This window comes from Bombina bombina, chromosome 10, assembly GCF_027579735.1.
Source record: "Bombina bombina isolate aBomBom1 chromosome 10, aBomBom1.pri, whole genome shotgun sequence".
Taxonomy (NCBI): Eukaryota; Metazoa; Chordata; class Amphibia; order Anura; family Bombinatoridae; genus Bombina; species Bombina bombina.
Window position 1 is genome coordinate 206,822,648 of NC_069508.1, and position 26,176 is coordinate 206,848,823.

The following is a 26,176-nucleotide window of genomic DNA, read 5'->3' on the forward strand; positions in this document are numbered from 1 at the left end:
TAAAAGCATATTCAAATTCAAAAAGTTTGGTCTCAAGACAAACTGTCAAATAGAAATGTGAGTCCTTTCTATATTCTGCACAGATTTACAATAGTAACAGATTTAGAAAAAGTCGTAATTAAAAAAAAAACTACTGGTCACTGGTCCAGCTAAGGGTTAGATTCCACGAGTGGCGCTAAATATTAATAAAAATTATTAAAAATGATAAAATATATTGTAAAAAAAAATAGATATCTTCTATTGATTATTTAGAATATTTTACAAATATGTTTAAGAATTATTATTGTAAAAATGTAATATTTTATATGTAATATAAATATAACATGCATTGAAGTTCATAATTCTTCGTGTGCGCTAACCCAACCACGTTAGTCCTAAATTGCGAACACTGATGCGCGTTACATATATTTTACATTCCTAGGTTCTTCACACATATTAAATATATATTGTTATATATATACATGTGATAATGTCATATAAAATATGTTTCTATAGCTATAGATATACAGGTATAGGTAGATATAGAAATATGTATTTACAACTTTATGTGAAGAACATTGGAACTATTAATAAATCCTGTCGGGTTAGCACGCAAGTATAGGTGTGTTTTTTTTCTCAGTTTGCGCTCTCCGTTGACTTCTATGGGCGAGGTTTATGCTGTCACAATATTTGGTATTAGCGTGTTGGGTTTCACTTTAGCACAAACTTTTTACTTTCCACCTGTAACACGAGCGCAATCCAACGCGTGCAACAAGCCTCCGTATAGTGAAGTTAACGCATGGGTGGCACTAAATAGCGCTCCACTCGTAATCTAGCTTTTAATATGCAGTGTTAGGTACATTTAGTTTACTATTAAAATCATTAAAACATAAATATGTACATTTGAGTTACCTCATCTGGAGCAGGGTGCAAAGCAAACAATTCTTTGTGTCTGTTAGAATTCCTTTGGTCTTCGTTTTGGTGATCAATTTCTTCATTTGGCGTACGGTCAAGTAAGTTAGAAAGAAGAGCATCAGGTAAGGAGTTTTTAAGGTCAAAAATACTACAAGCCCAACTTCCACGCGGAGTATCATCTATTGACATAGAGCGTCTCTTCAAATCATCCTGAGGAGAACCAAAAATATGATGAAATTACTCATTTATAATTAAGGCCTAACTCTTAAAGGGACATGAAAATCTTTTTTTTTCTTTTGTGATTCGGATAGCGCATTACATTCTATATTATAGAAGGCCAAGGCCAAGTGTGTTTGTCTGAAGCCGTCATGCGCAGTAGAGACTGCGCGCGGACAAACACACCTGGCCTTCAGCTGCAGAGTAGTGCGCACTGCAGAAGCTGCCTGGTGGGGGCATGACTGGCGTCGGGCGTGCCGTGATGGGGCGTGGCCTCGCGGGAGGGGCGTGGCCGGCGGGAGAGCCCAAAACAGAGGTAGGAAGGAAAGAAAGCGAGCAGAAGAGGGGGGGGGAAGAGCAAAAGAGGGAGAGAGCGCGCAAGAGAGTGGGAGCGAAAGAGGGGGAGAGAGAGAGCTCAAAAGAGAGGGGGAGAGAGAGAGCTCAAAAGAGAGGGGGAGAGAGAGCGCGCAAGAGAGGGGGAGAGAGAGCGCGCAAAGAGAGGGGGAGAGAGAGCGCGCAAGAGAGGGGGAGAGAGAGCGGGCGCAAGAGAGGGGGAGAGAGAGCGGGCGCAAGAGAGGGGGAGAGAGAGAGGGCGCAAGAGAGGGGGAGAGAGAGAGGGCGCAAGAGAGGGGGAGAGAGAGCGGGCGCAAGAGAGGGGGGAGAGAGAGGGCGCAAGAGAGGGGGAGAGAGAGAGCGCGCAAGAGAGGGGGAGAGAGAGAGCGCGCAAGAGAGGGGGAGAGAGAGAGAGCGCGCAAGAGAGGGGGAGAGAGAGAGCGCAAGAGAGGGGGAGAGAGAGAGCGCAAGAGAGGTGGGAGAGAGAGCGCAAGAGAGGGGGAGAGAGAGCGCAAGAGAGGGGGAGAGAGAGAGGGCGCAAGAGAGGGGGAGAGAGAGAGGGCGCAAGAGAGGGGGAGAGAGAGAGCGCACAAAAGACAGGGGGAGAGCGCACAAAAGAGAGGGGGAGAGAGAGCGCACAAAAGAGAGGGGGGAGAGAGAGAGCACAAAAGAGAGGGGGAGAGAGAGCGCACAAAAGAGAGGGGGAGAGAGAGCACAAAAGAGGAGGGGAGAGAGCGCAAAAGAGATGTGGAGAGCACAAAAGACAGGGGGAGAGAGCACAAAAGACAGGGGGAGAGAGCACAAAAGACAGGGGAGAGAGCACAAAAGACAGGGGAGAGAGAGCACAAAAGACAGGGGGAGAGAGCGCAAAAAATGAGGGGGAGAGAAGCGCGCAAAAAAGAGGGGGAGAGAGCGCAAAAAAGTGGGGGGGAGAGAGAGCTCAAAAGAGAGGGGGGAGAGCGCAAAAGAGAAGGGGAGAGAGCGCAAAAGAGAAGGGGAGAGAGCGCAAAAGAGAGGGGGAGAGAGAGTGCAAAAGAGGGGAAGAGAGAGCAAAAGAGAGGGGAAGAGAGAGCAAATGAGAGGGGGGGAGAGAGCAAATGAGGGGGGGGAGAGAGAGCAAATGAGAGGGGGGAGAGAGCAAATGAGAGGGGGGGGGAGAGAGCAAATGAGGGGGGGGGAAGAGCAAATGAGAGGGGGGGGGAGAGCAAATGAGAGGGGGGGGGGGGAGAGCAAATGAGAGGGGGGGGGAGAGCAAAGAGAGGGGGGGGAGAGAGCAAGAGGGGGGCAGAGAGAGACCGAGCAAAAGAGGGGAGAGGAGAGAGCAAGCAAAAGAGGGGAGGGGGAGAGAGAGAGCGAGCAAAAGAGGGGAGAGAGAGAGAGCAAAAGAGGGCGAGAGAGAGCAAAAGAGGGCGAGAGAGAGCAAAAGAGGGCGAGAGAGAGCAAAAGAGGGCAAGAGAGAGCAAAAGAGGGCGAGAGAGAGCAAAAGAGGGCGGGAGAGAGAGCAAAAGAGGGCGAGAGAGAGCAAAAGAGGGCGAGAGAGAGCAGATGAGGGGGGGGGGGAGAGAGAGAGCGAGCAAAAGAGGGGAGAGAGAACTCAAGAAGGGGGGGAGAGAGAGAGCAAAAAGAGGGGAGAGAGAGAGAGCAAAAGAGGGGAGAGAGAGACATCAAAAGAGAGGGGGGAGAGAGAAAGAGAAAGAAAGAGAGAAAGAGAAAGAAAGAGAGAGAGAAAGAAAGAGAGAGAAAGAGAGAAAGAGAAAGAAAGAGAGAAAGAGAGAGGAAAGAAAAGAGAAAGAGAGAGAGAGTTGGAACCGCGGTACCTAAAAAATTGGCCTGTGTACACAGGCTTTAGGACTAGTTTTAAATAAATTTCTAGTTTACGTCTAATCAAATTTTCTTTGATCTTTTTCTATCTTTTGTTCAAAAGCAAGGACATGTCTGGATCACAATATGGCAGCAGTTTTGCAAGAATGTTATTCATTTGCAAGAGCACTAGAGGGCAGCACTATTTCCTGACATGCAGTGCTCCAGATGCTACCTAGGTATCTCTTCAACACAGAATATTATGGGAGCGAAGCAAATTTGATATTAGAAGTAAATTGGAAACTTTTTAAAAATTGTTTGTTCTGCCTGAATCATAAAAGAACATTTTAGTGTTTTATGTTCCCTTAAACCACAGGATATATTATTATTATTATTATTATTATTATTTAGTTAAACAAATCTCACAAATGTCTGTAATCTGCATCATTCAGCTCTTTCTGGCACCGGATTTATTAGAAAAAAGTGAAGCACATAAATATCTGTGTTACTTGTGGGTTGCACTTTTGTTTCTTACAAATTTGATGCTGGTGTTCTAAAAGAAGTTGTATACCGCATAGGAATGTGCGACCTACGTCACTTACGGTGACGTGAATCAGCTGCTGAAGGTGTGTGGTGCTCAAAGCTCATGCGCAAGAGGCCCAACCTCCTCCAAACAGCTGTTTAAGGCGACTTCTTTGACAACAACGGGTCGAGGAATTCTAAGGGCCGTGCCGCGCATGCGCACACGGCCCTACTCTTCGCTCATCAGACAAGGCACTAGCGGCACACTGGACCCTATTGGTTGTACAGCCAATGACTTCACTGACACACGGACCAATCAGATAATGCAGTAATGCTTTTTTACTATGCATTATCTGATCGGTCCAGAGTCCGTTTGATGTGCCCACCTCCATTCAATTTCCAAATTGTTTTGCGACGGGGGTGCTGATGGGGCTTACGTAAGTTACACAGGGGGTGCTGATAAGGCTTATGTAGGTTACCCACTCTGTAACCTACATAAGCCCCAATCAGCACCCACTGTAAACCCCATAAGCACAACCCTCCCCCCGGGAACGGCAAGTCGGCGGCGTGCGATGGAACAATTTGGAAATTGAATGGAGGTGGGCAAATTCCTCGACCCATTGTTTTAAAAAATAAAAAAAAATCACCTTAAACAGCTGTTTGGAGGTGGTTGGGCCTCTTGCGCATGCGCAGTGAACGCCACACCCCTCCAACAGCTGATTACACGTCACCGGAAGTGACGTGGTGCACACATTCCTATGGTATACAACTTCTTTTAGAACACCGGATTGAGCTGAATGCCACAAACCTTGGATATTTTCAGGAAATTACCCAAAAGTTTTTCACGTTGTTTATTATTATTTATTTGTAAAGCACAGCCAGGTTATGTTTAGTTCTATACACGATTAGGGTACACAATGAATTAATAATAATTAATATTAAAAAGGTAATACAGATACATAAACACATTAAATACAAGCTACAGATATGATATACCAAACAGCAGTTGCATTTACATTTTCTAGAACATAAGGGGAGTGTTACATAAATCTCAGATGATTATTTTACATATTTAGTAGGCAAATTATTTACTTCTGATTCTTAAAATATTTGCTGCCCTTAAGTAAATTAATTAACACGTGGCTTTTTAATTCATTCAGTCAAAGGCTGCTTTTTTTTTCTTTTTTTTTTTTTCTTTTTTTAATTTACTTTATTGATGTAGAAAGACATAATACAACATTGAATAATAAGCCACAAAAAAGAAGAAGAAAGAACATTACAAGAAGTGTTATCACTAAAATAACTAAGGATCTATTTTTCTGAGACTTAAACGCCAAGGTTAATTTAACTTGATGGAGGAAAGAAAAAAAAAAAAAAAATTAAAGGAGTCCCCCCTCTCTGCCTCCACCTCTCACATTTTTACGCAGCTAATTTTTTTGTATATAGTTTATGAAACTGATGTCTTGATAGACAATAAAATCTTTCCACGTTTTTAAAAAAATTATTATTTTTCTTATTTTCTATTCTATAGTCATGGGCTGCTAGAATTACCTCATTTTTTGGCAAGTTTATTGCTTCCTTAATAGAAGGTATTTTAGAAGTAATCCAATTATTGAACAGAAGTTTCCTAAGCACTAGTATAACCATTAGAATATATTTTTCCTTATTTCCCCATTCCTTATTACCTAGGAGAAGAATTATAGATTTAATCGAAAAGGTTACTCTAAGTCCAACTACAAGAGACAAGTTGTGGGCTACTTTTAGCCAAAACTTAGAGAGAAAACAAGAGGGCGACCCCTAGTGCAGATCAATTGTTGACAAGTGGTGAATATCTGCTTATGCTTACGAATGGATACTCACAAAGGGTATTGCACCCTGTAGTGCAAATGTAGCGTACTAGGAATATTATGGTGTCCTAGTGCACATAACCATCCAAGCAGTACTGTTGTAATTGGAGATGAACTTCGAGTGTAAAAGGATAGACGTCAGGATGATAAAAAGAGAACTCCAGTATCGATGTATAAAAATATTTAATAAAAAAAGGATAATCATTTGCCTGAGGAAAAAGCGCGGTGAGCGCTTAGAAACGCGTAGCATTGTACAACAGATGTCATTGTAGATCTGTGTATATATTCTTTTATCCTTTTTTTATTAAATATTTTTATACATCGATACTGGAGTTCTCTTTATCATCCTGACGTCTATCCTTTTACACTCGAAGTTCATCTCCAATTACAACAGTACTGCTTGGATGGTTATGTGCACTAGGACACCATAATATTCCTAGTACGCTACATTTGCACTACAGGGTGCAATACCCTTTGTGAGTATCCATTTGTAAGCATAAGCAGATATTCACCACTTGTCAACAATTGATCTGCACTAGGGGTCGCCCTCTTGTTTTCTCTCTAAATTTTCAGATCACAGATACATCTTCTGCGTTTGGGAGGAGCAGCCCTCAGTTCAGTGCACAGTTTGCTGGGACACTGTGAAGTTCCCAGACCGTTCACCTAGGCATTACCTCTGCCTTTCCATATTGTGAGTATGTTTGCACTTGCATTATTCCTTTTATAAAAAATTGGCTACACTAGGAGGCGCCCTTCTCTCTCTGCTCTGTTTTAGCCAAAACTGGTTCACCTTAGGACATTCCCATAGTAAATGGGCTAAATTTGGGTCAATATAAGAGCATTTAGCACACTGATTCTTCACTTTGGGATTCCATTTGGACACCCGTTGTGGTGTTAAGTAATCTTTATTAAATAACCTAAACTGGGTTTCCCTTAGATAAATTGATTGTGTTAATGATTGCACTCTTTTTAGGCTCCAAGAAAATTGGTCAGAAGGATCCGTAAAATTTAGAATCTCCTTCCAGTAATGGACTAACTTAGATATTTTGTCTTTTCTCTCCGTTGTTTTCAGTATTTTATATATGTTAGATAGTGAAGGTTTTTCTGGTTTAATGAAATCTGGTAAAGGATGTTCAAAGATCTGTGGAGCCAATTTTAGAATTTTATAAACGTAATTTACTTGGAGAAAATAGAATCCATGTTTATTTTGAACCACCCGGATTCATTTGCTGAAATTCGAAGAAATTATATACTTTTTTTGAGTTGGAGTCAAAAAAATCATTAAGAGTAAGATCTTTAAATGGAGACCATTTTTTATAAATATTGACTAAGTTGCCTAGCGGAAAAAAAAAAAGATTCCCTTGAACAGGTAGCCACTTAGAAAAACTGGTTGGTTGACCTAAGGATTTCATCACTTTCCTATAAGATATTAAAATATCTTTATATAGAATATGGTTGGAGATTCCCTTCCCTAAGAGTTTATTTGGAGCATGGACTATAAATCCTAGGGCATGAGGAAAACAAATATGCTGCTCGAGATCTTTATCAGACAGTTTGAATGATTGAAATAACCAATCAATTGGAGTTCGAAGAATAGTAGCTAAGTTATATTGTTCCAGACTTGGTAAGTCTAGACCTCCTTTCGAATATTTCTGATATAAGACATCTAGTTTTATTCTTGATTTTCGCCCGCTCCATAAAAAGTATCTCAGGGCTTGATTAAATCTCCACAGATCTAACTTTTTAATTAATAAAGGGAGCATTCTACATGGGTATAAAATTTTTGGAATTATAAACATTTTAAACAAGTTTATCTTGCCCGAAAGTGTAACCGGAAGGAATGCCCAACTCCTCAATGTTTCCTTAGATTCCTGCAGAGCTAAGAGAATATTATCTTGGTACCAATGAACAGGATCCATAGAAAGTCTCAGTCCCAGATACTCCAACACCTCTGAGTTGAGGAACTGATAATTGGTTTGTTCATTTTTCTTATTTAACCAAATAACTTTTGATTTAGAAAAATTGGTCTTATATCCTGATATAGCGCTGTATACATTTAAAAGATTTGTTACCCCATCAATAGAGTCTCTTGGATTAGAATCAAAAAGAAGAAGATCATCTGCAAATAAAGAGATTTTTAGTACCGATTTACCTATGTTAATTCCTGGAAGTATGTCTCTCAATCTGATGGCCAATGGTTCCAATACTAAATTAAAAAGCAATGGAGAAAGAGGACACCCTTGGCGGGTGCCTCTTGAGAGTGTGAAAGATTCTGTAATATCGCCATTAATTAAAAGAGATGCCCTGGAGTCAGAGTATATCCTGTCAATAAAGTTGACAAAATTATCTCTAAATCCATAGCTCTTTAGAGCCCGGATCAAAAAAGGCCATTCCACTCTGTCGAAGACCTTTTCTGCATCTAAAGATAGCAGGAAGGCCTCCGGCAGAGCGGAATTATTGGTCTTGAAATAAGAAATTACCTAAAGAATTTTCCTTATATTTTTCTCAGACGTTCTACCAACTACAAAACCGACTTGGTCAGGATGGATTAACTTTGGTAATATTAACTTTAATCTCTCTGCCACTATCTTCATTAAGATCTTGTAATCAAGATTAAGTAGCGATATTGGCCTATATGTAGTTACCTCCAAGAGATCTTTATTCGGTTTAGGAATTAATACTATGTTAGCTCTTTTAAAATCTTCCATGATCTTAACATTGTCTTCAAAATAGGAATTATAAAGATCTTTTAGAACTGGAACAATCTCGTCCTTTAGTATCAAATTGAACTCTAATGGCAAGTTATCTGGACCCGGAGCCTTACCCTTAGGCATTGCAGTGATAACCTTAAGTATTTCCTGAATTATAATGGATTCATTTAAATTCTCACTCTCTTCATCTAAGATCTTAGGAAGAACCATGCCTGTTAAGAAGGTATCAATATCTTTTAATTGAGGATTTTGTGAAGAGTAAAGTTCAGAATAATAGCTTTGAAAAGTACTAGCTATTTGTTTTTGATCCAGGGTTATAATATTATTATTTTTAATAGCTACTATTGATTTCTTTTGGTCTTGCCTCTTAAAAATAGAGGCCAATAATTTCCCTGCTTTATTTCCGTACCTCTTGAATTTAGCTGCTCTTTTATATAATGAATCTTGTGCATTCGCCAAGAGATACTGATCTCTTTCCTTTTTACTTGAAAAATATTTATTTCTATTTATTCTATTTGGTTTACTTAAATAACAAGCATAATCATTTTTTAGGTTGTTTGATAGCTCGTTAAATCTTGTTGCTTGTTGTTTTTTCAAGTTTGCCATATAAGAAATCATTTCTGCTTTAAGATATAGTTTAGCTGTTTCCCAAAAAATGGGACATTGTTTCTACAATGTATATTAAAGTTGCAGAAGTCTTGCCATGCTTTAATTAGAAAGACTTTGAATTTAGCAGAATTCGTTAAGTATGTGGGGAAAAAAAAAGAATTAAATGTTCTTGCCTTTTTTAACTGAATTGTTATTTTTTTCTCATATTTAAGATGATATTTGGTATACTTAGGATTTGTTATCTGCTCTCTTATTTTACTTCTGTCTAGAAATGAATTTGGTGTGACATTAAAATCACCAGTAATTATTAAGTTATCTTGTGCATATTTAAGTATAATCTTCACTAAATGGTTCCAGAAAGCTTCATTTGGGTTATTAGGACCATACAGGTTTAATATTAAATAATTTTGCTGTTGAACCTTAATTCTAAGGAGCAAATATCTTGCTTCTTTATATTTTATTACTTTAAGTACCTCATGTTCAAAGCTTTTATGAATTAGAACCATAACTCCTCTAGCCGCCTTTTCATAGGAAGAGAATAAAGTTTTCGCATAACCCTGGACTTTAAATTTAGTGTGTTCATGGTCAGATAAATGCGTTTCTTGAAGACATATTATATCCATAGCCCTCTTATTCAAAAAGTTTGCTATAGCCTTTCTCTTAATTGGAGAATGGATACCTCCTGTATCCTAATTATCTAAATATTCTATTGGGGCTTTGTATGTGCAGGATGGAGCCGGAGAGGGAGGAAGAAAAGGGAGAGGAGAAAAAAAAAAAAAAAAAAAAAAAGAAAATAAAGTAGTTTTTTTTTGTTTTTTTTAAACATTTTAATATGATTTTAGCCTCATTGCACAGTAAGCATTTTACTACATTTTTGACAGTTTTCCTATATAAACATTCCCTGTGGCAGGTTTGTGCATTTCCACAATAATTATAACATTTAAGTGCATCTAATATAAAACAATTGTGAATATTTTCTGATGTAAAAAACAAGTGATCAAAAGAAGAGAGCCTCTTCCAAAATTCTTTAAAGAACAATAAACATTTCTCTTCCATAAATAGTTCTTGTGTCAAAATTGTGTAAGTCCATATAAATTTATAAAAAGTGATTACATATCTACTCAACATTAAGCAATTTAGATAGTTAACTAGTGAAAAAAAAACCTTCACTCGAGTAGTTTTTTTAAAAAAAAGCAATAAAATACAAAATACAAGGAGCATAAAAAATAATCATCCGTATAGTGTATTTACGCATATCCACTGTGTTTGTGAAAAGTGAGTGCTTAACAAAAGAGAAAAAAAAATATATATATATAATTAACACGTGGCTTTTTAATTCATTCAGCCAAAGGCTGCTTTTTTTTTTTCTTTCTTTTTTTAATATAAAAACTACCAGCAGATAAATAATTATGGTTAGGCAAATCTTTGCAGAGACTAAAAAGGTACAATTTGATCAAAAGCATAAAATAAAGAAACAGATAATTGCAATCCACTTTTAAATATAAACAATTTTGCAATATAGTTGCATTAGCAAAAATGCTTCTAGTTAAAGCTAAATGTGGAGCATATTTAAATATACTTCACTCACCAGCCTGTTCAGAGAGCTGGCAGTAACTTCTGTTATCACTAATACAATACAAGGAACCACTAGCTCTTTGAACAGACACACTATTTAAAATATGGAACAAAATAATACACAAGTGCGCCTCTCTCTGTTCCATATTTTGTTCTAGATTGCTAGACACTGAAGGTCTAAGGAGAGTGCTGCACCCGTAGGAGTTTTGGATTTTTCCTCTACCGGAGAAAAAGACCATTGTGACCACTATCTGGCTCCATACAATACCTCCATTTGGGACTCTTGTTCATAGAAACTGTTATGGTAGGCATATTTAATCACTGAAACATACGGTATGCCGATTATCTTGCTGTGAGTGTGTATATGTATATATATATATCTATATATATATATATCTTTGTTTTTATCAGTGTATATATATTACAGATAGCGCCCTCTATTAGAAGTGTATCTTATAACTCTTCTGTGCAACACTATTTAAAATGTTGCTTCGGCAGGTGGAGGTTCCGTTTGGTACGTCAGCAGATTTGACGTACTCATGCAACATGTGACTGAGAGCGCTGACTGGGACGTTAGTGTGGGTGTGGAAATCCTTCCGGATAAGCAAGCAAAGGGGCTGAGGTGAAGCCCCAAGAATAGACCACTGCTGCCGCTCCCACACGCTGCCTGTTACAGACGCCACAGTCTCTTGGCGGACATTCCTGCTTGAGAAAAGCCATAGAGAGCAACGGCAAGGACGTCTTACAAGCACTACACATCTGGTGCTTGGTCTGGTAACCTTCACAGGTAATATAGAGAGTCTCCTGGCCACAGACACCAAATCTTTTATGTTCCCTTCAACAAATTGTTATCCACCATAATGGCTTGCATAACTTCACAAACCTTTTTGGTCAAGTCTGGGAAGTCTGTTGCGGGAGGGTGAAGATTCTGCGGGACACACAACTGTATTTTCCCTTGCACCCCCTTCTGTGCAGTGTTTTTAAGCCAAGGTTATAAGGGGTTTATGCCCAATCTCTTTAAGACAAGTCCCCCCGCCAGAACCCCCAGTGAAGAAAACCAACTGATAGACTCCACATTCTTGTTTTTTTACTTCCCTTCGCCCAGAAGTCACAAACCCAGCAATTAAGGTTAAAAGAGGGTGGGTGAAGATTTATTTGGGACTTTCAAGCCCAAGGTCTATCTTTTGAAGGCACGACAGGTGCGCAGTACTTAGAGCGGGTTATTAGACCTGGGCGGAATAAACTGCAAGTCCCCCCTTAGGTTTCAACATATCCCAGTGAAAACTGTTGTGTTAAAACCTAGAAAGTAGAAAAGAAAAAAAAGGGAGGGGGAGGGGGAAAAAAGAACTCTGGTTAAGCCTCATCTCTTTGAACTCCTCTTATAACTAAAGAGAACAAGGGCCCAGTCTTGAGAAGACTTCCAACTTCCATTTGGAGTAAAATACCCAAAGCTTTGTATTTTCCTGGTGGAAAGGTTGAAGAGAAGGGAACAAAGAAGGAAAATAAAAGAAAACAAGAACAGGTGGACTCTGTTAAAAGAGGACAAGGATAGTGATGATGTAACTTTCAAAACCTGTTCATCTAGCTGAGAGAGCCTCAGCTTGTGTTATAAAGCTACCTCCTAAATATAGCAGAACATTTTTAGCAGCAAAAAGGCTTAATCAATATAAAGTGTCATGCTTGCAGAGCTTGTGTCATGCTTGCAGAGCTTGTGTCATGCTTGCAGAACTTTTGAAACTGAGATTCTGTATATTCCCCTGACCATAGTTTGCGTTATGTACTGGTTTGGGAAAGTGTGATAAAAGTGTACTCTTCTACTAAGCATTGCTATTTCTGAAAGGTTATGTTTGACAAAAAGCACTGAATACGGTATATAAATACACTTGGTTAACAGTGAGACAGGATTTTCAATGCTCTCTCTTCACAAACATTTCTCATTTTGCATAACTATTCTGTAAGTCCCCAGTTACTTTATGCATAACCTCAAGGTGGGGCTAAGTATACACTTTTAGTTTGTACTTCCTTCTCCTTTTTGGCGTTTTCATACTTTAGAGGAACCATAGCAAAATCAAAAGTTTCAGATAAAGTTCAGGGATTGCTTTCTCTTGGTTCCTAAGGTGTAAAGAACATCCGGACTATACTCTGATATGCTGTAGATGGGAACTGTTACAAAGTATTTTTTTATATTATTTTGAAAAGTGAGCTAAAAATGATTTATGAACTCTCACTAGGGTGATTTAACCCCCACAAGTTAGAAGATAATTCAGCACTGCACAAGGATATCACTAAAATTCACGTCCTTTTTCAGGTCTAAGTTTCATTTGAACACATATCCACATTATTAGTGGTCTTTCATGGAGAAATTTGTTAATCCAGCTAAAACCAAATCCCCCACAATGCCGCCCAGAAAAGATAAAAATAAGTCCAAAATTAACAATACACTATCCCAGGATAGTATAATAGTCCATATGGCCATAGATGTACAACAATTAATAAAATAAATATCGGCCACAATGTTACCCTATCTTGACCAAATCAGACAGGATATTCTGAAGTAAGATAATTTAACAATAGACTAGATGAGGCTGAAGCTAGAATTTCAGAAATGGAAGACAGAATGAATTCACCTGACCAGGATACTAAATATTACGACTCCACAATTAAGAAACTACAAGAGTGACTAGACGATCTGGAAGATCGTTCTAGAAGAAACAATTTAAGAATATTAGGAGTCCCAGAGAGTAAAGAATTTAAAGACTTAAATAAGTTCATAAGCGAAACCCTCCCTTCCCTTTTAGAAATACCCAATAGTAGGGCCAAAATAATGGTGCAAAGAATTCAGAGTAGGGCCAGAGAAAAACAGAGCATATGGCACGGTATTGATAAAACCAATAATTGTTACGTTTTCTCATTTCCAAGATAAACTGGAAATTCTAACCCACTATAGAGGGGAAAAAAACAGTTATCTTAAAGGACAACAAAATCCTGATTTTCCAAGACTATTCACTTGAAACCTCCACCCGTACAAAAGAGATGGCTCCCTTTTGTTCTCGTCTGATTGAAAAGGGTTTTAATGCATTTCTGTTATATCCAGCAAAAATGAAAGTACTTAAAGGACCAGTCAACACAGTAGATTTGCAGAATCAACAAATGCAAGATAACAAAACAATGCAATAGCACTTAGTCTGAACTTCAAATAAGTAGTAGATTTTTTTTCTGACAATTTTAAAAGTTATCTCTATTTCCACTCCCCCTGTACCATGTGACAGCCATCAGCCAATCACAAATGCATACACGTACCATGTGACAGCCATTCACAAAGGCATACACGCTTATTCTTGCACATGCTCAGTAGGAGCTGGTGACTCAAAACGTTTAAATATAAAAAGACTGTGCACATTTTGTTAATGGAAGTAAATTGGAAAGTTGTTTAAAATGGCTGCTCTTTCTGAATAATGAAAGTTTAATTTTGATTGAGTGTCCCTTTAAGGCTGGAGTATGTTATATGTTGAACAACAAGGTAGAGGCTAGTCGCTTTTTAGAAAATATCACAGGTTAAGTATATATACATTTTTATGTTCTTTTTTGTTTTTTCTCTTGCAAATCTCATGTCCAGGAAAATGTTGAAAATAGTGAAATATTATATTTCTCACTTAGTTACGCATGTAAGAAAAGTTTCTGTTTCTGCATCATTTTTAACCCCCCTTTTTTCCCCTCTCTCTCCTTCTCTCCCCCTTGCTCCCTCCTTCCCACCGTCACCCTTATCTAATGAAAACTAGACAATGACTTTAATTAATCTAGCATCGTGGAATGTTCGAGGGGTCACCTCGCCTATTAAACGCAAATTGATAATAAAAGATTTAAAAACGTGCAAAGCTCAAATTGCCTTCATTCAGGAAACTTATTTACAAGCTAAAGAAATTATCTAACTTAAATCAGGCTGGGTAAGAGAGGTAGTGGCAACCTCAGGGATTCAAAAAAAAAAAAGGTGTTTGATCTTATTCCATAAAAACCTTAAATATAAAATTATACACACAGATATTGACGAAGATGGAAGATGTATTATTGCTCAGATTATCCTACTAGGACAAAAATACACACTGTGTAATATCTACGGCCTAAATAACAGGGTTAAAGAATTTTGGAATAAATTAACTAAAAAAAATGAATAAATTATGCTGGTAACAACTTAATTATAGCAGGTGACTTAAATCTGAACGCTCAATACCCCTTAGATCGGCTACACAAAGGAAAAAAGGTAGAAAGAGAAAATTATAAATGCGAAATAAATATTTTTAAAAACTTAAAAAAAGCCTTAAATATAGAAAAAAATTGGAGGCTTCAAAATCCTGACAAAAGAATATCCATGCAAATCCAAAACATTTTGAAGAATTGATTACTTTCTGATAGATGAAAAATTAGTAGGTAAGGCCATGTAGGCGACCATCTCCTCGATGAATATCTCAGATCGTGCCCGATTTTATTAGTCGCTGTCAGACCGGACAGAAAGATCATCTTCTTCATTTAGCTTCCCACCTTCTACTCCAATACGAAATTTAAGAATTGGCAAATAGAAAAGTGGAAAGAATTGATTCTATATAATGAGGACTCTGTTCAGAATCCTGAAACCTTATGGGAAGCATCCAAGGCAGTATTAAGGGGAGAAATTAAAAGCATACTCGTGCACCCTTAAAAAAATAAAAAAAAATAATAATGCACGTAGTACTCAACTTTCTAACCAACTTGTTAATGCATTTAATACAACTATCTAATGAGAAATGGAGTGCATACTTACAGGCTAAAAAGGAGAGAGATATATTTTTACAGCACAATGCCTCCATCGAAGTATTAAGAATAAATTCTAAGTTATATAGGCATGGGGGCAAAATGGGTAAGTGCATGTCTAACTTGATAAAGCAAGCTAAGGGTTCCAAAACCATCCTGACATTAAAAGGAAAAAATAAAAGGATTAACCCAAACCAGCGAGATCTGTTCTGAATTTTTAGCATATTATAAACAGATCTTTCTCTCTTCAGAAGTCAATGAGGATAACGAGGAATTTTTGGGAAATGTGTGATCTGCCACATTTGTCACTGGAAGATTTATTAGAACTAAAACCAATAATGCACAAAAAGATAGAGAAGGCTATTAAACTGCCTGTAACAAGGCTACAGGTCCTGATGCACTACCGAACGAGTAGCGTACTATAGTTCAAAGTCTTGCTAAATTATTTAATTATTATTATATTGAAGGGTCAAGATTCTCTAGAGAATTTACAAAGTCTTTTATTATTCAAAATTTTAAAAAAAAAAGGTAAAGATCCCGAAAAAACATTAGATGTGCATCGCCCTACTTAACTCAGACTATAAAATATTAACCTCAATAGTCGCCTTGAGGTTGCAGAAGTTGTTACCCAAACTGGTTTTATGAAAGGAAGATCTTTGCTTTCTAACTTAAGGAAATTACTTTTAACAGTAGACATTTACAGTGCTCAGAAGAGCAAAAATATGTTAGAAGAAAAGGCAATTATAGCCATTGACGCAGAAAAGACATTTGATTCAATTGATTGGGAACATCTTTTTGGATCCCTAGAACGGTTTGGGCTTAAGGGTACCTTTCTGATGTTTAGTCACACTCTTTATGATAAACCATTCTCTGCCCTGTTTTTTTTTTTTTTTTTTTTAAATATCTTTATTAGTTATAGCCACATGACAGCAAGGATAATAAAAGAACAAACCCAACAACCAAAAGAAAATAGCGTATGTTCTACAGGATCAGAGTCACGCAGGACCAGAAAAATTTCAATAGTACAGCTTATGCTGTGACAAACTTAGACAATCCTTGAAATTATATCAATATCCAGCCGAAAAAGAAAAAAAAAAAAAGAAAAAAAAAAAAAAAAAGGATGCTACTTTTTTTTTTTCATACTTCACTATATACAAAGAAAAGAAAAAATTAAAAACAGAAACAAAAACAAAAACAAAAAAAAAAAAGGGGGAAAGGAAAAACTTATAAATAAACTTTTTCCCCTTCTCCTCCAGAATCCTATAGGCACCGACCAATCCTAGTCTAACAACTCCCGACCGTGGCTACTCAACCATGTATCAGGAAACACACCCAGTAAGACCACAAAAGGCCTTAAAATCTGTCTCTGTTAGTTAACGGGTCTATCTCAGATAATTTTCAGCTACATAAAGGAACCAGGCAAGTTTGCCCGTTATCACCCTTGCTTTTTAATCTGAGTATTGAACTCTTAGCAGTCAAGATGCGAAATAGCCTGTTAGGCATAAAAGTTGGACTTAGAGAAATTAAAATATCCCTATATGCCGATGACTTATTGGTATTTATCAGCAATACCAGAGAAAACCTCCCCAAACTTCTGAAAATTCTTGAAAGCTTTAGTACTTTTTCAGGGTATAAGGTAAACTCACAGAAATCCGAAATTTTATGGATACAAAAAAAATGAGCACACCATGGAACATATCCCATTTAAGGAAGTTAAATTTTTAAAATATCTAGGCATTAACATAAATATAGCTCCAGAAAAATGGTACACAGAAAACCTTACAAGCTTAAAAGGGACACTGAACCCAATTTTTTTTCTTTCGTGATTCAGATAGAGCAGCAATTTTAAGCAACTTTCTAATTTACTCCTGATATCAAATTGTCTTCATTCTCTTGGTATCTTTATTTTAAAAGCAAGAATGTAAGTTTAGATGCCAGCCCATTTTTGGTGAACAACCTGGGTTGTTCTTGCTGATTGGTGGATTCATTTAACCAACCAATAAACAAGTGCTGTCCAGGGTTCTGATCCAAAAATAGCTTAGATGCCTTCTTTTTCAAATAAAGATAGCAAGAGAACGAAGAAATTGATAATAGGAGTAAATTAGAAAGTTGCATGCTCTATCTGAATTACAAAAGAAAAAAATTGGGTGCCGTGTCCCTTTAAAGGGACATTCCAGTCAAAATTCAAATGCACATAGATGAATTGCATATTTGAATAGAAACATATTTGCAATATACATGTATTGGCAAAAATGCTTCTCTTAAAAGTTATTACTAATTTAGTGTTAACATTTTTCTCTGCATGTGCATGTGAAGCAGTGAGATTTTCTCAGTGCACAATGATTTTAAATACTGCAGCTGCTCAGAGCACCAGTGGGGCCTGTATCATGTCAGCCATTAACAAATTGAGTCATTATCAGATGGTACAAGCACCTTAGGTTCCCAGAGCAAGTGCTGTGCTTAAAATGCTGGTGCACAGTGCATACTTAAATACACTTTTGAAACAGCTATAGCTTATATTAGAAGCATTTTTGTGGATTCCAATTTTGGCTGGAATGTCCCTTTAATTGATAAGGTGCGGAAAGATCTTCAAAGATGGATGATTTTCCCGCTTACATTAGCAGGAAAAATCAATTTGATTAAAACGATCATACTTCCTAAGTTGTTATACGTCATGCAGAACAAATTATATAAAAAGACTAAATAACAGCTTTTAAAAACTTTTTATGGGGAAAAAATAGACCAAAAATCTCCTTACATAGATTTTCCCAAGAGAAAGAGTTTGCAGGATAAAATTGTCCATGTATCCAAAAATATAATTAGGCTTAATGAAAATGATTCCTGACTGGCTACTAGATATTGGCCATTTCCATCTGAAGGACATCCAACAGGATCTCTTTGCACCTTTATCCCTAAAAGCAGCAGAACACTTAGAAATCTCGGATTTACCTGCGATAATGAAGAAGATGATTACTTCTAAAAAACCCTATTCTTGTCTGTAAAATAGTACAGGTAGACTTTCATTATTCCAAATTTGAACTGTAAGGTGTTCAGAACCTGGAAAACGAAAGGCTTGGAACATTTTGCTCAATGTATTGAACCAGATAGGCACAATATTTCCACATTTGAACCTATTGCATTCAAATTTAATGTGGACAATAAGGATTTTTTCGGCTATCTGCAGGTCAGACATTTCCTAAATGCAAGAAAAACATAATTTATGCTTACCTGATAAATTCCTTTCTTCTGTAGTGTGATCAGTCCACGGGTCATCATTACTTCTGGGATATTACTCCTCCCCAACAGGAAGTGCAAGAGGATTCACCCAGCAGAGCTGCATATAGCTCCTCCCCTCTACGTCACTCCCAGTCATTCGACCAAGGACCAACGAGAAAGGAAAAGCCAAGGGTGAAGTGGTGACTGGAGTATAAATTAAAAAATATTTACCTGCCTTAAAAACAGGGCGGGCCGTGGACTGATCACACTACAGAAGAAAGGAATTTATCAGGTAAGCATAAATTATGTTTTCTTCTGTTAAGTGTGATCAGTCCACGGGTCATCATTAATTCTGGGATACCAATACCAAAGCAAAAGTACACGGATGACGGGAGGGATAGGCAGGCTCTTTATACAGAAGGAACCACTGCCTGAAGAACCTTTCTCCCAAAAATAGCCTCCGATGAAGCAAAAGTGTCAAATTTGTAAAATTTGGAAAAAGTATGAAGCGAAGACCAAGTTGCAGCCTTGCAAATCTGTTCAACAGAGGCCTCATTCTTGAAGGCCCAAGTGGAGGCCACAGCTCTAGTAGAATGAGCTGTAATTCTTTCAGGAGGCTGCTGTCCAGCAGTCTCATAAGCTAAACGAATTATGCTACGAAGCCAAAAAGAAAGAGAGGTAGCGGAAGCTTTTTGACCTCTCCTCTGCCCAGAGTAAATGACAAACAGAGAAGACGTTTGTCGAAATTCCTTAGTTGCCTGTAAGTAAAATTTTAGAGCACGGACTACATCCAGGTTGTGCAGTAGACGTTCCTTCTTTGAAGAAGGATTTGGGCATAAAGAAGGAACAACAATCTCTTGATTGATATTCCTGTTAGTAACTACCTTAGGTAAGAACCCAGGTTTAGTACGCAGGACTACCTTATCCGAATGAAAAATCAAATAAGGAGAATCACAATGTAAGGCTGATAATTCAGAGACTCTTCGAGCCGAGGAAATAGCCATTAAAAATAGAACTTTCCAAGATAACAACTTTATATCAATGGAATGAAGGGGTTCAAACGGAACGCCCTGTAAAACATTAAGAACAAGGTTTAAACTCCATGGTGGAGCAACAGTTTTAAACACAGGCTTAATCCTGGTCAAAGCCTGACAAAAAGCCTGGACGTCAGGAACTTCTGACAGACGTTTGTGTAACAGAATGGACAGAGCTGAGATCTGTCCCTTTAATGAACTAGCAGATAAACCCTTTTCTAAACCTTCTTGTAGAAAAGACAATATCCTAGGAATCCTAACCTTACTCCAAGAGTAACCTTTGGATTCACACCAATATAGGTATTTACGCCATATCTTATGGTAAATCTTTCTGGTAACAGGTTTCCTAGCCTGTATTAAGGTATCAATAACTGACTGATAAAATCAAGCGTTCAATTTCCAAGCAGTCAGCTTCAGAGAAGTTAGATTTTGATGTTTGAAGGGACCCTGTATCAGAAGGTCCTGCTTCAGAGGTAGAGACCAAGGTGGACAGGATGACATGTCCACCAGGTCTGCATACCAAGTCCTGCGTGGCCACGCAGGTGCTATTAGAATCACTGATGCTCTCTCTTGTTTGATTCTGGCAATCAATCGAGGAAGCAACGGGAAGGGTGGAAACACGTAAGCCATCCTGAAGTCCCAAGGTGCTGTCAGAGCATCTATCAGGACTGCTCCTGGATCCCTGGATCTGGACCCGTAACGAGGAAGCTTGGCGTTCTGTCGAGACGCCATGAGATCTATCTCTGGTTTGCCCCAACGTCGCAGTATTTGGGCAAAGACCTCCGGATGAAGTTCCCACTCCCCCGGATGAAAAGTCTGACGACTTAAGAAATCCGCCTCCCAGTTCTCCACTCCCGGGATGTGGATTGCTGACAGGTGGCAAGAGTGAGACTCTGCCCAGAGAATTATCTTTGATACTTCCATCATAGCTAGGGAGCTTCTTGTCCCTCCCTGATGGTTGATGTAAGCAACAGTCGTGATGTTGTCCGACTGAAACCTGATGAACCCCCGAGTTGTCAACTGGGGCCAAGCCAGGAGGGCATTGAGAACTGCTCTCAATTCCAGAATGTTTATTGGCAGGAGACTCTCCTCCTGACTCCATTGTCCCTGAGCCTTCAGAGAATTCCAGACGGCACCCCAACGTAGAAGGCTGGCGTCTGTTGTTACAATTGTCCAGTCTGGTCTGCTGAACGGCATCCCCCTGGACAGATGTGGCCGAGAAAGCCACCATAGAAGAGAATTTCTGGTCTCTTGATCCAGATTCAGAGAAGGGGATAAGTCTGAGTAATCCCCATTCCACTGACTTAGCATGCACAGTTGCAGTGGTCTGAGGTGTAAGCGTGCAAAGGGTACTATGTCCATTGCCGCTACCATTAAGCCGATTACCTCCATGCATTGAGCCACTGATGGGTGTTGAATGGAATGTAGGGTGCGGCAAGCACTTTGAAGTCTTGTTAGCCTGTCCTCTGTCAGGTAAATCTTCATTTCTACAGAATCTATAAGAGTCCCCAGGAAGGGAACTCTTGTGAGTGGAACGAGTGAACTTTTCTTTTCGTTCACCTTCCATCCATGTGACCTTAGAAATGCCAGCACTAACTCTGTATGAGACTTGGCAGTTTGAAAGCTTGAAGCTTGTATCAGAATGTCGTCTAGGTATGGAGCTACCGAGATTCCCCGCGGTCTTAGTACCGCCAGAAGAGCACCCAGAACCTTTGTGAAGATTCTTGGAGCTGTAGCCAATCCGAATGGAAGAGCCACAAACTGGTAATGCCTGTCTAGGAAGGCAAACCTTAGGTACCGATAATGATCTTTGTGAATCGGAATGTGAAGGTAAGCATCTTTTAAATCTACAGTGGTCATGTACTGACCCTCTTGGATCATAGGTAAAATTGTCCGAATAGTCTCCATCTTGAACGATGGAACTCTTAGGAATTTGTTTAGGATCTTTAAGTCCAGGATTGGTCTGAAAGTTCCCTCTTTTTTGGGAACCACAAACAGATTTGAGTAAAACCCCTGTCCCTGTTCCGATCGTGGAACTGGATGGATTACTCCCATTAACAAGAGCTCTTGTACGCAGCGTAGAAACGCCTCTTTCTTTGTCTGGATTGTTGACAATCTTGACAGATGAAATCTCTCTCTTGGAGGAGAGTATTTGAAGTCCAGAAGGTATCCCTGAGATATTATCTCTAGCGCCCAGGGATCCTGGACATCTCTTGCCCAAGCCTGGGCGAAGAGAGAAAGTCTGCCCCCCACTAGATCCGATCCCGGATCGGGGGCCCTCAATTCATGCTGTTTTAGGGGCAGCAGCAGGTTTCCTGGCCTGCTTGCCCTTGTTCCAGGACTGGTTAGGTTTCCAGCCTTGTCTGTAGCGAGCAACAGCTCCTTCCTGTTTTGGTGCAGAGGAAGTTGATGCTGCTCCTGCTTTGAAATTACGAAAGGAACGAAAATTAGACTGTCTAGCCTTAACTTTGGCTTTGTCCTGAGGCAGGGCATGGCCTTTACCTCCTGTAATGTCAGCGATAATCTCTTTCAACCCGGGCCCGAATAAGGTCTGCCCTTTGAAAGGTATATTAAGCAATTTAGACTTAGAAGTAACATCAGCTGACCAGGATTTTAGCCACAGCGCCCTGCGTGCCTGAATGGCGAATCCTGAATTCTTCGCCGTAAGTTTAGTAAGATGTACTACGGCCTCCGAAATGAATGAATTAGCTAGTTTAAGGACTCTAAGCCTGTCCGTAATGTCGTCCAGAGTAGCTGAACCAATGTTCTCTTCCAGAGACTCAATCCAGAATGCCGCTGCAGCCGTGATCGGCGCAATGCATGCAAGGGGTTGCAATATAAAACCTTGTTGAACAAACATTTTCTTAAGGTAACCCTCTAACTTTTTATCCATTGGATCTGAAAAAGCACAGCTATCCTCCACCGGGATAGTGGTACGCTTAGCTAAGGTAGAAACTGCTCCCTCCACCTTAGGGACCGTTTGCCATAAGTCCCTTGTGGTGGCGTCTATTGGAAACATTTTTCTAAATATCGGAGGGGGTGAGAACGGCACACCGGGTCTATCCCACTCCTTAGTAACAATTTCAGTAAGTCTCTTAGGTATAGGAAAAACCTCAGTACTCGTCGGTACCGCAAAATATTTATCCAACCTACACATTTTCTCTGGTATTGCAACTGTGTTACAATCATTCAGAGCCGCTAACACCTCCCCTAGTAATACACGGAGGTTTTCCAGTTTAAATTTAAAATTTGAAATATCTGAATCCAGTCTGTTTGGATCAGAACCGTCACCCACAGAATGAAGTTCTCCGTCCTCATGTTCTGCCACCTGTGACGCAGTGTCTGACATGGCCCTAATATTATCAGCGCACTCTGTTCTCACCCCAGAGTGATCACGCTTACCTCTTAGTTCTGGTAATTTAGCCAAAACCTCAGTCATAACAGTAGCCATATCCTGTAATGTGATTTGTAATGGCCGCCCAGATGTACTCGGCGCTACAATATCACGCACCTCCCTCTGAGCGGGAGATGTAGGTACTGACACGTGAGGCGAGTTAGTCGGCATAACTCTCCCCTCGTTGTTTGGTGAAATTTGTTCAATTTGTACAGATTGACTTTTATTTAAAGTAGCATCAATACAGTTAGTACATAAATTTCTATTGGGCTCCACTTTGGCATTGCAACAAATGACACAGGTATCATCCTCTGAATCAGACATGTTTAACACACTAGCAAATAAACTTGCAACTTGGAAATACAATTCAAATAGAATAATATTAAAACGTACTGTGCCTTTAAGAAGCACAGAAGATCTATGACAGTTGAAAATTAATAAATTGAAACAGTTATAGCCTCAATCCTTGTAAACAACACAACTTTAGCAAAGGTTTAATCCCATTAGCAAAGATAACAAATTCTGAAAGCAGGAAACAAATTACAGAATAAACGTTTTTTATCTCAGTCAAACTACAATTCTCACAGCTCTGCTGAGAGAAATTACCTCCCTCAAAATAAGTTTTGAAGACCCCTGAGCTCTGTAGAGATGAACCGGATCATGCAGGGAATACAATGAGTTGCTGACTGAAATATTTGATGCGTAGTAAAAGCGCCAAAAAACGGCCCCTCCCCCTCACACACAGCAGTGAGGGAGAACAGAAACTGTCAGAAAACAGATTAAGCAACTGCCAAGTGGAAAAATAGTGCCCAAACATTTATTCACTCAGTACCTCAGTAAATGAAAACGATTTTACATTCCAGCAAAAACGTTAAACATAATCTCTAGTTATTAAACAGCTTTATGTATTTCTTACAGTGTAATTCTAGTGAAGTACCATTCCCCAGAATACTGAAGTGTAAAGTATACATACATGACATTATATCGGTATGGCAGGATTTTCTCATCAATTCCATTGTCAGAAAATAAAAGCTGCTACATACCTCTATGCAGATTCATCTGCCCGCTGTCCCCTGATCTGAAGTTTACCTCTCCTCAGATGGCCGAGAAACAGCAATATGATCTTAACTACTCCGGCTAAAATCATAGCAAAAACTCTGGTAGATTCTTCTTCAAACTCTGCCAGAGAGGTAATAACACACTCCGGTGCTATTTTAAAATAACAAACTTTTGATTGAAGATATAAAACTAAGTATAATCACCATAGTCCTCTCACACATCCTATCTAGTCGTTGGGTGCAAGAGAATGACTGGGAGTGATGTAGAGGGGAGGAGCTATATGCAGCTCTGCTGGGTGAATCCTCTTGCACTTCCTGTTGGGGAGGAGTAATATCCCAGAAGTAATGATGACCCGTGGACTGATCACACTTAACAGAAGAAAGATATATCCTTTTCCAAAAACTTGGAGGGATTTTTGGCAGGGTTCACCCTGTTCCATGCTGGTATACACTCCATTTCTTATTGGTACAAGTTACTTATGCAAAGAGAGGGGGAAACCAACCTTAATCTTTTGGTACAAAAGTTGGCGATAGATATCCCAGGGATAAATAGTACATCAATTAGCCGAAGTATTAAAAGAGCCTGGCTTGCCACACCTCTACTTTCCTGGAGAAAATCTCAACTAAAGTTAATCAACCGCACATATAGAACACCATATTTATTAGGTATATGGAATAAAAATCAAAGCTTCTACGGTCATAGATGTAACTTCCCTAGAGCAGACTTAGTCCATTGTATTTGGAGTTGCCCCAAAGTACTGAGCTAAAATTTACTTTTGACTCTCAAAAATAATCAAACAGGTGTCAAAAAAAAAAAAAAAAAAAAAAAAAAAAAAAAGGAGGATATAATATTTTTATATGAAAATGCACAACCACCATTAAACTTGAATTTTAGCTTCATAAACTTTATGATATTATGCGCAAGGAATATCAAACGCCAAACTTTTCCCAATTTGTAAATAATATGCATATGAAACTGGTATTAGAACAATTTGACAAGTTTCAGAGCGTAAGATACATAGCTTCTTTAAAAAAAATGGGGTAATTGTATTCAAAGTTTACCAGTTCATGTCCAGATTTTTTTTTTATATATATATATATATATATATATATATATATATATATATATATATATATATATATATATATATATATATATATATATATATATATATATATATACACACACACACACACATATATACATACACATATATATATATATATATATATACACACACACACACACACACATACACACACACATATATACATACACACACACATACAGTATACACACACATATACATACACATACAGTATATATATATATATATATATATATATATATATATATATATATATATATACACACACACACACACATACAGTATACACACACATATACACACACACATATATATATATATATATATATATATATATATACACATACAGTATATATATATATATATATATATATATATATATATATATATATATACACACATACATACACACACACACATATATACATACACACACATACAGTATACACACACATATATACAGTATACACACACACATATACACACTATACACACACACACATATATATACATACACATACAGTACACATACAGTATACATACACATACAGTATATATATATATATATATATATATATATATATATATATACACACACACATACATACACACACACATACAGTATACACACACATACATATATATATACATACACATACAGTACACATACACATACAGTATATATATATATATATATATATATATATATATATATATATACACACACACACACACACACACACACATATACATACACACACACACAAGAAGCCTACCTTAGAGGGGAATTTTCTGCTCAGAATAATTAGAAACAAAAAAAAAAATAGGGGAGATTGAACTTGAAAAGTAAAGGAGTGGTTAAAAAAAACCTTATACTTTAAAGGTTTAAATTGAGTGGATTTGAGTGATGAAGAGGGGGGTTTCCTTCCTTTTGTTATCATTGTTTACATTTTTTTTTCATTCTCCCTTTTCTTTTTACTAAAAGCAATAAAAATGCCTGTTTATTTGTACCCTAGTTCATGTCAAATCTGATGTCGTTTTGATACAGCTTATAGTGACATAACAAAGAGCTT

The 26,176-nt window shown here is 38.2% G+C and overlaps 1 protein-coding gene across 14 annotated transcripts in view; it reads right to left on the reverse strand.

The window, feature by feature from the left end:
- The window catches only part of DOCK7 (dedicator of cytokinesis 7), a 695,569-nt gene that overhangs the window by 644,489 nt on the left and 24,904 nt on the right, over window positions 1-26,176 (reverse strand). For all 14 annotated transcript variants that reach the window (XM_053693655.1, XM_053693653.1, XM_053693652.1 and 11 more), the window contains exon 6: window positions 892-1,104. In XM_053693655.1, coding sequence (XP_053549630.1) covers window positions 892-1,104 — 213 coding nt within the window. The remainder of the gene's footprint in view (window positions 1-891; window positions 1,105-26,176) is intronic.